This window comes from Corvus moneduloides, chromosome 1, assembly GCF_009650955.1.
Source record: "Corvus moneduloides isolate bCorMon1 chromosome 1, bCorMon1.pri, whole genome shotgun sequence".
NCBI classification, from domain to species: domain Eukaryota; kingdom Metazoa; phylum Chordata; class Aves; order Passeriformes; family Corvidae; genus Corvus; species Corvus moneduloides.
In genome coordinates, this window is record NC_045476.1 from 37,982,051 (window position 1) to 37,996,671 (window position 14,621).

Consider the following 14,621-nt stretch of genomic DNA (forward strand, 5'->3'; position numbering starts at 1 on the left):
CGGACCAAGATTCAGCACCTTGAACTTGGTAAAGGGATCCATTCACCCCAACAAACACTTAGCCAGGCAAACATGACACCAGGTCACCATTTCCCAGATTACATCTGCAGTTTTTAACTAAACCAAATGGTTTTTGTTGATGCAGCAACGTGAAGAGGAGAAAAACAAGAGAAACAACAAAGCCAGTACCAACCCTATGCTGCAAGATCTGGAGGATTTACTTACACCAAGTACAAAGACTGAAAGTCCCCCTAAACAAGCAGAAGGTAAAAATTAAACAATCTCCCCATAACACTTCTGAAAAGGCTCATTTAGCCACCAAAGTGACTGGGTAGGATTGAGAAACTGGAGGGATACACCTTAGCAAGGGATTGGATGAGTATAATTAGCACAGATTTTGTCCTCTCACAGAAGTCCACCTGCCAATGGAAACCCAGGAAGGGCACATTTTTAGACTAGATTATATCTCACACAGGCTTGTTACAGTGGGAATTGTAAACCAAAATTATGGTTCACCCCCCAACTATTAGCCATGCTGGTCATGAAACCAGCAATTTATTCTGGGAGCAACGTTTAAATTCCAGTGTTGTTTCTGGGCTGATGAGCTGAGTCAGACTTTTCCTTCCTGAGTTGAGCTTTTCATTGGAAAATTCATCATGAATGAGGCTGAAACTTTTCACAGGATTGGGTTAGGTCTTAGGGTAAATAAATGCATCGTGTAAGCTCTGCTGTGGGGGTCCATGACTGGGCAGAAAGAAGCAGGAGGAGGCATTAGCACTCAGGATGTGGGTATTTTCAAAGAAAATGGATCCTTCAGGCTCGATCTCAACCAGCCACTTCCTGACTGCTAGAGCTTCCATCTCTCATTTGTGAAAATCACTTGAAAGATTTTGATTTTATCTTGGTACAGGTGAGAAAAACAGACCAGTGCCACCATAGCCCCTTTGAATTTAGATGGGCTGAGATGAACTGGAAGGTTCAGAGTAACCCAATACAGATTCCCTCCAAAGCAGGCCCAAGGCATTCATTTTATTGGAAATAGTGCTGGCAGTGTTTTGAGTGCACTGAAAATAAAGACTAAAATCAGCAATTACCCGTGACCACCCCATGCCTGGCTAGTAGGATTATCATGTCTTATAAATGCATCAGTAAGAACCTGACAAGAGGGCTTGGGCAGCAGAGACATGTACTGGCTGTTGAGTGGGGGCAGAACAGTCTTAGTCCTGGTTTCTTCACTCAGATGCTCAAACACAAATCCTCAGACACTGGTTATTGCACAGAGAAACAGCAGCCGCCGGGGAGAGGATGAAAGGCAGTGTTTGCTCCCAAGAAAATAACATTCATAATCTTTGCTCTAGACAAGAAAATAGAGTCTCTGAATGGAACCAGCCCGGTCAGGAAACCAGGCAGAGGAGAAGTCCTGGATGGCAGCCCCATGGCCGGTGGGAGAGGAGCAGCGTTCACCCCACCATCACAAGTGTTTGTGACGCAGCCACGGACACTGGGTGTTCGGGCACCCTACCCTGGCCAGCCCAGGCCATGGGGGTACCCACTGGGACCAGTTCCTGGAAGAGGGAGAGGGCAGCCATGCTACCCACGGGCTGCTCGATAACCTCAGGGAAGTTTCTCCTGTTTGACATTAGAATACATGAACTGCATGAACTGTTGTAGTTTTGGTAGGAAACGATTCCTGCATGTTGGACATCCACTCGTGGTGGTGTGTATCTATCCAACACTCTCTAATATAAATTTGTTTAGACACTTAGTAGTACTTCAGAGTTGTAACCCCAAAGGCTGTGCTGATTTTTGTCAGAAGGGAAATGGGAGGCAGTCAGAACAAAAATCAGCCATGATATTGCTGAACTGCTTCACACAGGACACAGCCCTCTGGCCACTAACAGCAGTGACCTTGCTCTGTGGAGCAAGTGCTTGCCAGTCCTTTCAAAGGCTTCTTTAATTAATAAAAGTGGTGTGAGTTTACCTGTCATTTAAACAGAGGTTTCTTGTGGGTTTTTTCTGTTGTTCCTCTGCCTGAAGAATTTAGTATTCTTTAAAAAAATGAGTGTTCCTGCTCAGCCACAAGGCAGCTGCTACTAGGAGTAGAGGATTCCTACCAGAGGAGATTTCGTCAGCTGCATTTTGTCCCTTATGACAGTCTACCTCCTCCAAACTTCCACCTTTTTGTTTCAATCTCACCACTGCTTTCTCTAGGTTCCCACTTTTCTCCTCCTTTCACAGTCTGTTGACAGCAGCTTGCACCATTATTTCAACCCCTGGATATGATTCCTAGCCTAGCAACACCATGCAGCACAACTGAGAGACTAACACTGCCTTGGCCTAGTTTCTGATTATAACCAGTTAGAAATTCCTGGTGCAATTTAAGAACAGTATCATCCTGATCTACAGGACTTCCCAGGATTCTGTGACAGACCTTCTCTGGGTTGACCTGCTCTTTTACACTGACAGTTTCTTCCTGTTGTTGACATAAACCCATCCTGGTCAGCTTAGATCTGGTGTTCAGATACGTTGTTCTTCATAAAAATGTCTATAAAAAAATAAAATTTTTCAAATCCATAACCATAGATAGTAACAGTTCTGCTAAACCTGAAATATTTGGATTTAAAAAGGTCCTCACTTTGAATTTTTTTCTACTAAATTCCATAAATCTTGTGGAATGCTGTTCAGGACAAGAAACTCAATAACTTATTTCTCCTCTATGTCTTGACAGCACAGAGCATTTGACCTTCAGCCTGGGAATGCCCACCTCTCAGGAGCTGGGAAAAGCAGTCAGGTCAGACATGAGGCAGACTGGGAAAAGGCTTCAGTCTTTCAGGTCTAATACAACAAAAAGTTTTAGACATCTGCTTTTTCACAGAAATTAGGAGCTTAAATATTGTTCTATGCTTACTTGAAAATAGAGACCTAGCTCATTTGTTGATGTCTGTACTTTATAATAGAGACCAGAGCCCTAGAGAGTGCTTATAGGAGATGCAAGCAAGAGACAAATAAAAGGAGAGTTTGGAATTTCTTCAAAAATTAAATCATTGCACTTTGTTTTCAAATACAGAGAAGTCAATGGATTGTTTCTAGAAATAGCTGTTCCTGGTGCACAGCTCAAAATCAATTTGGCTGTTCCCAGAACACTGCTATGGTCAGGGTTGGTCGTTCTCCCAGGGAGCCTCCATGTGAGAAGCTGTTCATCAGATTTTTTTCCTGGGCTTGGAAGGACATTTCTCTTTGATGGGTCCCACAGATAAGGTCTTGCCTTGCCTCTTTGCCGTGAGAGTTGCTGATGCAACATGGCTGTGGTGAGCCCTTTGCAGAGATACCCAGTCACTGAACTGGACAGAAGTCAGACAAGAGAAGGTCCTTTCCAGGAGATAGAAGCTGTGGTCCCCCATCTTTCTTTTCAGGTGTCAGACTGATCAGAAAGTGCTGGGGGAAGGTGCTGCCAGCCTGCTAACCCAGCAGGATATCACAGAAACAACACAGTGCCCTGATTTCAGCACAGCTTGTCTGCCTTGCAGATTTTGCTATCTTAGGGAATGGTTGCATATCAAGGAAGAGGGGTCTCCTCCTCTTCACTCCTCAGCTCACACTGAAACACAATTTGGAAAGGGGAGAATGTGGGTTCAGATCTCACTCACCTCTGCTAGAAAACAGAAAGAGGCTGGAAACGTGTGTGTGCATGCATCTGTGCACACAAATAAAGGCAACGAGAGATATGAAGGAGCCATAAAGAACTCCAGACAGGTTTTGAAAGCCAGAGAAGCAGAGACAGACTTAGGCCAGATGAGTAACTATTACAGGATTTGGATACTCTCTGCATCAGGCCCCTGAATCAGACCTGCAATAATATGGAGCATTCCAAAGCACTTTGTCATCTCTGGAGCTCACAACTGCCCATTAGCTAATTACTCTGTCATGGCTTGTTTATCTCTAATTATAATATGTTCAGTTCACCCATTGATCAATGTCTTTTGCAAGCTCAGAGACTCTAGGATACCAGGGCCATAATATCAGCCTGACAATTCCTGCAGACCAGCGGCAACTCTCTTCCCTGCCTTCAATCCACAATGGGGTCCTCTGTCAGAGCGCAGCAGTTGTGAAAGGTGTAAAAATGCCAACCCTCACTCCTCATACTGACTGAAATGATTGTCCCTGTCTTGGAGTTTTGAGTCCATTTACCAGTTCTTCATGTGCAACTGAAGGTTAAACGCCACAAACTCACTGGAATATTCAGTAGTGTTTGGTTTCATCCCTGTTTTTCCATTCTTAGAAACAGCAAAAAGCCCTTGTCTGAGCATTGATTTCCAACCCCCTAACATTTGTTGAAAGACTATGTCCATCTCAATCTTTCTCCGGGGCTCAGTCTAGCTTCAAGTGGAAAGAAAAAAAAAAAGATAAAAGCTCAGTGGTAAGTACTGGGAGCCTCCTAGTAACATCTCATACAGCTTATAGCTTGCATTCATAGATGACTAGAAGAACCCTCTGCATTGCAAATTTTTCACATCTTGTACTGCCACTAGCTCAAACACTGCATCCAAAAGGTTTTGATAAAAAAAACAAGGAAATTTCTAAGCTTAATTATTTTATTATTCTACTCATCAGAGGTTTGGTTTTAAACAGGGAGCTCTCCTGGGCATCAGTTTTTAGTTTTCATGGCCAGGCAGAGCATCTGCTCAGTGTTACTGATGAACAGGAATCTCAGCAAAATAAAAAAAATTAAAAGGACAATTTTGCAAAACGTGGCTAAACATGAGCTGTGAAGAGGATAACAATGTGCAATTCTATTAGGGTAGAAAACATAACTCAGACATTTCTATCACAGTGTGCTCAGCTGTACACAGGACAAGCTGCTTTCTGTACTCTCAATGAACAGAAAACAGTAGACACCATTAAACAGGTTTGCTCAGAAACCCAGGAAAGAATGCAAAGCATACACTGGTTTTGTATTCAGTACCAAGGCACCCTGGCTTCTCCAAAGCAGAAAAAAAAGCTTCTTGCTGCAGAAGGACTGTAAGTTCTTTTCAAAAGGGAACCTTGAAACACCTGAACTTGTATTTTCAGGTAGCTTATATGAAGCTTTCCAAGGAGAGAAAGGGAAACAAGCACTGAATGCCACCACTACTGACAGCATTCTTTTTCCTGATAACCTCACTTTTTCCAAACAAGCAGTCAAGATCATCTTGAGCTTTCATCCTCTGATCCTATAGCTAACCCTGCACTATGGCAAAGCCCTTTATCACACATTCTAAACCTCCACAGAAATAAAATTGTCACCTTGCCTGAAAATGTGAGCTGCAGAGGTCCTGTGTGTCATCCACCTCTTTTCTTCTTTGGAACCTTTCTCTGATCATGGACAGGGGAGAGGGTTTTCTTGTACCAGTTAACAGCTCTGGGGATGGATTCTTAGTTTCTTTCAGGGTGCTAAGGCGGGTTGTCAGCTGCACATCTAAGCTAAAGAAACCTCTCACCTACAGACGGGCTCCAGACACCACAAGAGCCACTGCAGGGACAAGGGTCACAAACTGCACTGGCACCAGCACCTGCTGAGAAACTTCCTCTGACAAATCCAGGCAAGGAAGACAACCAAAAACCACTTCCCGACACACAGAAAAAATTCTTGGCGATGGAGACTGGGATTTTATCAGTTTATCCTGTCCCACAAGCTTGAGGAGCCCCATGAGCTCCTGCCTGGCTGGGCAGGAGCTCTGCCAGTGCCAGTCTGGGAATGTCCACCTTCAAGGAGCTGAGCAAAGGAGTCTGGCTAGGTCGGACATGAGGCAGATTCAAAAAGGATTCCCCTTTAAAGGTCTAACCCAAGAAAAACACTTGAGTATCTGTTGCCTCACAGGAATTAGGAGCTTAAATACTGTGTTGTGCTTATTCATGGAGACCTAGCTCTTTTCTTGATATCTTTGGCTTATAAAAGAGACCAGAATGTTAAATTGCTTCCAGGAAATACAAGCAAGAGACAGATAAAAGGAGACTTCAGAATTTCTTCAAAAATCAGGTGATTGCGTTTTGCTTTCAAATACAGAGAAACCAATGGGTCATTTCTAGAAACAGCTGCACCGCTCAAAGGTGGACATTCACAGACCAGCACTGGCAGAAGCCCAGCGAGGCAGGGCCTCTGACAGTGTCAGGAGCATCAGAGTGGCTTCTGTGCTGGTGAAGATGTGCTAAGAATCAACGTAATGTCCTGTGGGCCCTTGAGTTGACCTCAGCAGGCTGTGGGTACAGCAGGTCTCCCATCTTCCTGCACCCCAGCATGTTCTGACCCCTCTCTGCAGCCATGTATCAGCGCTTTTGCTGCCACTCAAGCAGGTCAGACAGGGACCTTGGAGCCTGACCCCCCTACCTCTCTAAACCACATCTCTTCAAAGCAGCAATGTCCTGGTAAGAAAAAAATGAAGTGCTTGCCAAAAGATTTTAAAAGAGCGATTTCCCCCATTTTGATTCATGCTGCATGCAATGTTATCAGCTCTTCAGCCTGACAGCCGTGGGGATTTTTTTCCTCTCTGTCATGGTTTTCTTTCCATTTGCCTGAGCCCTGAGGCAGCAGCTTGTCCTTTGGCAGGTGGCAGCCTGGCTTCATCTGCAGCCAAGGCTTTATCACTCCCAAATGCTCAGATTCAGTTTTCCCCTGGGGAAAAAAGTGACTCTGAAACCCCAGGTTTTCTAGGTCCTGGCCCATTTCTCACACAATGTAGTCATCAATGCTGAATCAGAATTCAGCCTTGTGTTTTAAACGGACTATACCAACACAATGCTGCGTTGAGCTAATGCAGGGAGGCTTGGCTTTGCTGCAGTCACAGCACCCAACTCCCTGGGGTTCCATTCCATTCAGACATCTACAAACATCCAAACTCACTTGTGAGCATTGTCTCTAAATCTTAAATTGGTACCACATGGTGCTACTCAGGGAATACCCACATCCTCCATGACCTCAGCAAACAGAAGTCACCAAGCTCCCACATGTCTGTGTTTCAGGCACTGAGATCAAGATGAGTGGATTTTTAAAATGTTTCAGAATTGGTATTATTTTCTGCACCACTCCTTCATGATTGACAGAAAAACCAGAGAGCACTGAAGCACAGAGATTTCTCTGCAGCTGGTGCTCCAAGCACGCAGGTGGAGGGAGGAGAGCCGACAGGGAGGGAGGGAGGGAAGGAGGGAGGGATGGATGGAGGGATGGATGCCATTTCCCAGCATCAAGCAGAGGCTTCATGTGCATCAGCCTCAAACCCCCCGGAAAGACCAAATGGACAAAAGTCACCTGAAGGTAGCAGAGAAGCCAAGGGGAGGAAAAGGACAACCACTGAGAGTCTTCTCCACCTCCTGGGGACCAGACCCAGGCAGGAGAGCAACAGTGGGACGCAAGAAGCCCCAGTGCTGAGCTCAGCTGTGCTCCCTGGAGGCTCATGCCCAAGGCAACGAGAGTGGGATTTAGCATCCTTTAACCCAGCTCAGAGCTGGGAAATCAAGAGGGTAAGAAATTCAACAGCCCTGCACCTGTCTTAGGGCCAGCGTGGGGGTAAGGGCACACTGTACCCAACACTGCTGTACAAGGCAGTGAAAAAGCTTTTCAAGGAAACAGCTGCAGGATATAAAAGCAGGAGAGCTTCTCCATTAGGAACTGAGCAATGCTTGCACAAGCTGCCAATGTCATCCCTCTCCTGGCAATGTGGGAGGGAGAAAAAATAACTTCAGCTCAGTTGAAAATAAAATGAAAACAACCATAGAGGCGCAGCCCTGTTACCTGGACTGCTTGAGGACAGACAAACCATCACAGCCATCGAGTGTACAGATAAGGTTAGTAGGAGGTGGAACATTATTTTAATGGCATTACTAACTCATTTTTCCAGGGAAGAGCAGCTGCAGAAACATCCCAAGCAGCTGTGCCCTCCTCCTTCCTCCATTCTCTCTCCCTCCCTCATAGCAAAGTTGTTTGGAGGAGCCAAGGCTTTTCCTACAAAAGCCTCCAGATCCAAACCTTCATCTAATTAAGAAACATTTCACACATATGGGACTTCTGGGTTTTTTTGGATAGCAGCAGCAGTAAATAATTCAGTGCCTTGGCAGATGTTCAGGATCTTCAGAATATGAAGGCTATTATCAGATTTATTTTAATAATGTACCTGGAGGGCTCAGGACCAGGAAGAGAGGAAAAAACGCCACCACCATAATAAAAATCATGCCTTCTTCATTAGCCAGAGCACTTTGCTACAGCAGCTTGGACAGAGCAGCACAAACACTGCCTGAACATCAACGGAGCTTCACTGCCACCACAGCAGCACCGCTGCGGCTTGCAGGTCCCCCAGCTCCATCAGCAGCTGCTGCAGCATGGAAACAGCTCCAAGGCCAGGGCTGCAGGGCTTTTGCAGAGGGCCTTGACAAACTCAGCTTCTGCTCCTCAAGACGCCCAGCAGTTTTTGGAGGAAAAGGCTGCCGCAGCATTTTGATACTGCATTTGCAAATGTAACAAATGAGCCGCTGGCAAGATTTTCTTCACAAGCAGCTCCAGCTCTGCCTGGGGAACTCTCTGCAGCTTCTGCTCAACTTTCCACACCTCTGTCTTCATGCCCACATAGTATGGGGTTGTGCCACAGCATCAGAGAGCCAGCAGTGGGTAAACATCTGGCTTAGCACTGCCCTGAGCACTGACCTGTGGACAAAAGCAATTCCCTTGAGCAGAAAGGGTGGAAATCTGTTGTAACCCATCTCTGGGGAAAGTCCAGTGTCACTCACCTGCCCTTTCAGCACTTTATGTCCTCCCAAATGCCTGTGCCAGTAACTTGGAGGGTACGTAGCTTTTAATGGTCTTTGGCTGGCTCTGAGGAGCTGAACTAGTTGTGCTGGAACAGGACAAGTCACCGCTGGGTCTGCAACACTACCATGGTGCCAGTGAAGCCAAGTAGTGTATCTGAACTGGTGATCCATCAAACAGCCCAAACCACCCCATTGTTCGGGATGAACCAGACATACATTGCTCACAGTACTCCTCCAACCCAAAGTCCAGGAGAAAAAACAAATCTCCACCTAAAATAAAGTGTTTCCTCTTTCCTGCCACCACCAGACTTTGAATTCAGAGGAAAGAACATAGAAGGCAAGGCAGAGCCTCTGAAAGTAACATCTGTTTAAACTACTTGTGAGACTACTCTTCCACCCAGCCACAGGTGAGAAGGGAGCCTCTGGGCAGTTTTGGGGGCTCCACAACACCCAGATGCATCCTAGACAGCATCCCTTAAATCTCACCTAACCAGGAAGATGTGCCAAGCACACGTTTGCCACAGGGGTCCCTATAGTACCAGCAGTATATTGCATGAGCAGCTCCAGCAGCTGCTGAGCTCACCCCAGCCTTGGAGAGCAACAGGGCAGCTGCTCTGTGCCTGATGCCCACTCTGCTCCCCTCGGGCTTACACTGCCCCATGGGAGGCACTCACTGCTCCCCTCCGTATTTTGTGTTGCAATTATCTTATCAGCAGAAGAGCAGTGCCTACCAAATGGACACTAGAAGGGAAGGTCAATCCACTGTTCTTGTAATGGTAGAAGATTTAAAATAAAATTTGAAGAAATGCAGAAGCTTGACACTTACCTTAACAGAGCAAGCTCCATCCCTCGGATCCTAGGAGAGTAGAGACAGCACAGGCCACAAAAGAATGGCTTCACAGAGCACTCAACCCACTGGGGCACTACTCAAGAGTTGATAACTTGGCATATTTTAAATCACAAGTCTCAGATTTGACATTTTATGAAGTTCCTTCTTCTATATTCAAGGTATGGTTTGAGAAATCCCAGTTCTCATTCTGAAACAATAAACACAGACATGTAGCTTTCACAGAACAAAAATAAAATTTAAAACAAGAAGTAGGGGCAGCATAGGAGTCAAGGAGGAATCCAAGACACACTTAGGGAAACGAAGTATGACTTGAATTTTATCCCAAACTTTTTCAAAGGGCTGAACCCTTGAAATCAGAAAAACTAATTGCTAGACTTCTCAGCCCTTCTGAGAGAGATGATGGAGAACCACTGGCTGCTTACAGCAGACAAAGTGGGTTTGCCTCACAAAGCCGAGAAGAAAAGCCAACAGCACATTCACTCCTGCCCCACACCTGTCCTTGTGAGAAAATGGTAGGAGACACTTCAACCCATGGCACCTGGGGCTCATAAAACCCTACTCAGCTGGCAGCAGGAATGTGGCTTAAAGGAGCCTTCAGAAAAGACGCTGCAGAGAGGGAAGTGGTGCTGCCTTTTTTTTTTTTTTTTTTTAATCTTTCCACTCAAATTAGAGCCTCTAACAGCAAAATAACAAGTGGGGGGAAATGGCACACAGTTGATTCCCTCTCTGCATGTGCTGCTTAATTTTTTCATACATAAACAAAGCCAACAGGTGCAGTGAATTGTATACCTGGGAGCTTTGGGAGTACTAGGGAGAAGACAAGTCATTCTAGAAAATGCTGGAAGCAACAAACCAAACAGAAAAGATGAGTTAGAAAGGTTCCAACACGGACTTTCTTCAACTAGGAGCACTTGCAGCCAGCAGCATCCCACACTTGCTCCCTTCGGGAAATTAAAATCAAGATCAAGGTTTGCAGCTGAGCATGGAGGCAACAAGTTTAACATTCAGACACTTATAGAAAAATAGTAGGATTTTGGTTGATTGGGGGTTTTTTAAGCATCTTATGGTCCCTGTGAGACGGCACCATTCTGGTACAGGAAGTCAAAATGCCAGGCCAGGGGCAGCTTTGTACCTTCCCTCCCCGGGTGTCGGCTCTGTCCGGCTCTCCTGCCACGCTGCCAGCGGCGGCCGAGATAAGGACAAACCAGGAATAACAGCCCCATCTACTGGAGACTGAGAAGCGATCCGCACACTCGTATTTTGCAGTTCCGCAACGCACCACCATCCTAACACCTGCCAGGTGGGAGCGATGCTCGGGTGTTTGCCTGCTCCCGGAAAGCCACTTCTGTCGCCATGCCAGCGTCTGAGTGGCAAAGGCTGGTGTGGTCGTCCTGACCTAGTTCAGACCCAAAAGGCAAACATCCAGACCATCTCCTCCACTCTGAGCATCCCCTGGGCTCTCCAGAGGTAAGGTTGCAAACACTCTGGACCCAGTTCCTTGGGCAATGCTAACAAATTCAACACTCCAAGTGAGAACTTGAGCTTTACAGCAGCTTTCCAGGCTGTACGGCCGCACCCTGACATCCCCAGCTGCAGCACAGGAAGGAACAGTGCCAGCACTCCTGTTACGGCAAAAGCCTGCCCCAATCTTAGACACAACTGTCCTCGTGGCAGAGCAGCTCTGAGACTTGAGTCGTGCCACACCTCTCATGCTGAGCTCCCTGCTTTGCAAAACCCTAAATCTGACCCTGACCCACATACGCAATGGAACAGTGTATAGTCCCATTGAGCACCCAAAATGTTGTTTCAGTCCTCAGCATCCACCTCTGGCCCATACAATACACCCTGTTCTCCCCCTCTGAGCTGCTAAACCCCAAGCGCCATACTACAGGTAGTGGGCACAGGCCGTCCCTGTGCACTGTGGTACCCCCCTGTCCTGCCCAAGTCACCAGCTGTGACTGTACCAAAATGAGGAGTGAGCTGTGTTACACAACCCAAGGAACCCTTCCGCATGTGGTGCAATGGCATTTAGCGTGAAGACTAAGGTTTTCTACCAAAGCAGGTTTTTCTGGCCCTCAAAGCATGGTTAGGGAGCCATAACTTCAAAGGATGCATCCTGCATCCGTTTAGAATTTATTTTATTCATGCTTGAACAGAACTAATAAAAGCAATCTTGTAGCCAGTGAAACAAACACTGACAGAAATATTTAGGACTCTGTCACATGAGAAGACACATCAGTTGAACTCAAGTCTTTATTAACACTTTATAAACTGAAGATTTAAGCAGCAGCTCAGAAAAGACATGTTCTTTCAGCTACAGAGATAACAATCAAAAAGGCATCTTCACTATGTAGTTTTGTTCATCATTGACTACTGAGTGTAAATAAAGTATAAATAAAAATGACATGCTTAAGCTGGACAGCAGAAAAATGGTAGTGAGTGTTCTTAAAACCACAAGTACTAAAAAACCAAAGGAAAACAGGTTCAGAAATCAGTGCCCCACAAAGCAAGGAACTGAGAAAATCAGTGTTGTGACATAGCAACTCTACCCATGCCCAAGGTGTTTATCAGTCTGCCTCTTTGCAGGGCTGATAATCAATAAAGTTCTTTACTCCCAGCGCAACACACAACTGTAACACTGTTCTACCTTTACCTGCCATACAGACTCGATGCAGATGAGGTTTTCACCAGCTCTGAGGCTTTGTGGTTTTCACAAGCTCTAGGCTGCAAGGGCTGGGAGCTGGCAGTGCCAAGCATTAGCTAGAGGAAAGAAAATGCCTGAAATGCTGGCTGATGTCTCTTTGGAAGCTGCAGGACAGGGGGGAGATGCTCCAGCAACACCTTGGTCCTCTAGCAATAATGAGATAAATCTGGAATCTTTCTTTTTGCTCCCTCTGCCAGGACATACATGCTCAAGATACTTCATCTGTCCAAAGAAGGTTCAAGAGACACAGCTTTGGAGAGTGCTGCATTCATGACAGTTGCAAATTTGCCATGCGCTTTACTCCATGGAGTCTATCTCCATCAAGATGCTATTAATCCAAGGAAGAAAAAAAAATTTATATTACATGATCCACTCCAACTAGATGCTCATAGTCCTGGGTGGGGAGGAAGCCTCCTAAGAGGAGCAGTGAGGTGAATTCATCAATCACACACACCTTAAGTTTCCTTTCCATGCTTACTTACATGGTGCACGGACTTCAATAAACAGGCTCACAATATGAGTACACCATACTCCTGAAAGTCAGCATCAAACATACCATAGCCTTGTTCAGTTTTACAAAGCAAAACAGACTACAGATGCAATGAGTGGAACATTTTTGCAGCCTGGATTTAAGCAGAGAGATGAATCTCTTTAACTGTGCATAAAACCCTTTGCTTCCTACAAAAGAAAAGCCTTGGTATAATCCTACAGTAATACATGGATACTAAAAATATTGTGATTATTTGGGCAAAGAAGTGGGCAAAGAAATGACTGGAGTGGGAAAGGAACATCTGTGAATGGTGGCATATAAATTAGGGAGGGAACTAGAGAGCACGTGTGTGAGAGATTCATGGATCACACAGTAGCACATTGGCAAGGCCTCCAACAGCTCATTTCTCCAGAGGGGTTACACGATGCTCAGCAACACCAGCCAGCTCCTGTTGAGACCAACTCTGGAAGAAGGCTATCCTAAGAAGCACACCTAGCTCCATTTAACCCAGCTCCATCAACCCAAATCAACCACAAAGAGAAGGTCACAGAGAAAGGAAACACTACCATGACCCTCAGTGGAAATTGTCACTATACAGAGACCTCTGCCTAAGCCATTTTGGGTCAAATCAGATCAATTCAGAACAACACAGTTACAAGTTCTCTGATGGCCTTATTCAACATCAACACTGCACTTGCCAGAAAAGAAAATGCAATAATAAACAAGCCAGTGTCTCTAGGATTTGCTCCTGCCTCCTCTACCTGCTCCTCTACACTGCCTCAATAGATTACATCTGCCAGGTATTTGCCACAGGGGAAGCTCTCAGATGTAGGATCTTCTGCTATGTCTCTGCTGCTGTCTCCACTCATGTGCTGAGACCTTTCCTTCCCTGGGCCTCTGGCACGCTGAGGATCACAGCCTTCCTGCAATGCATCCTCTGCTGTCACAGCCAAGGCTGCCTCCTTCTCTGAAAGGCTGCTATTCATCCCCTCTCCAGTGCTGCAGGCAAACGAGCTCTCCCACTCTACCCCAGTTAATTAACCCAACACGGTGATTCTGAACCCACATGCAGCGATCTGCCTCCTGACCAGGCTGTGCACATCCACCTGCCACTGCCAGTCCTCAGTTCTAAGACCAACAATCATGAAAGTCGAAGTGATACTTAAGGAAATACTTAAATGAAAACAGCCACATTCCAGAAACACTCCAGGAATATTTCAGTAGCAAGTACTCAGAAGTGATCGACTTAAAACAGCACCATCACCCACACAGGAGCTGTCTGATGACTTCTACACACTCATTAGCAGGAATACATTCGCATGAAGAAGTTACACAACAGATGAAGAAAAGGGACAATGGTGAAACAGTAGGAGCAGAGATTCAGTGTACGGGTAAGACTGTGCTCTGAGTTTGCAAATTTTTAATGTGGCAGAGTGAATACAAAGTCCAGGCCAACAAACCTTTTGGGGTAATCTCAGATCTGGGGAGTCAATCAGCAGGTGCTGTACAGGCTGTCCTCAATCCAGCTACAACACCCAACCTTAGTCCCAAAATGACCAGGCTCTCAATCCACCCACAACACCCAACCTTAGTCCCAAAATGACCAGGCTCTCAATCCACCCAACACACAAGTGACAGACCTCAGGTGGCAGGAAGGAGCCTCCCCCTGAAGGGTGCTGGAAAGTAAAGTACTGGAGGATGTGCCACAAGCACACATCTGAGGGACACGGTGCACAAACAGAACAGGGAGGGCTCTTTCAGGAACAAATGAAGTGCTCACCTGCCTCTTGGCTAAATACTGT

At 46.0% G+C, this 14,621-nt stretch overlaps 1 protein-coding gene across 1 annotated transcript in view; it reads left to right on the top strand.

The window, feature by feature from the left end:
• The window catches only part of TMC2 (transmembrane channel like 2), a 32,512-nt gene extending 30,514 nt beyond the window's left edge, over positions 1-1,998 (top strand). The window contains exons 19-20 of the mRNA XM_032106183.1: positions 146-266; positions 1,359-1,998. Of these exons, the coding sequence (XP_031962074.1) occupies positions 146-266; positions 1,359-1,612 (375 nt within the window). The 3' untranslated portion in view covers positions 1,613-1,998. The remainder of the gene's footprint in view (positions 1-145; positions 267-1,358) is intronic.
• Positions 1,999-14,621: the final 12,623 nt, after the last annotated feature.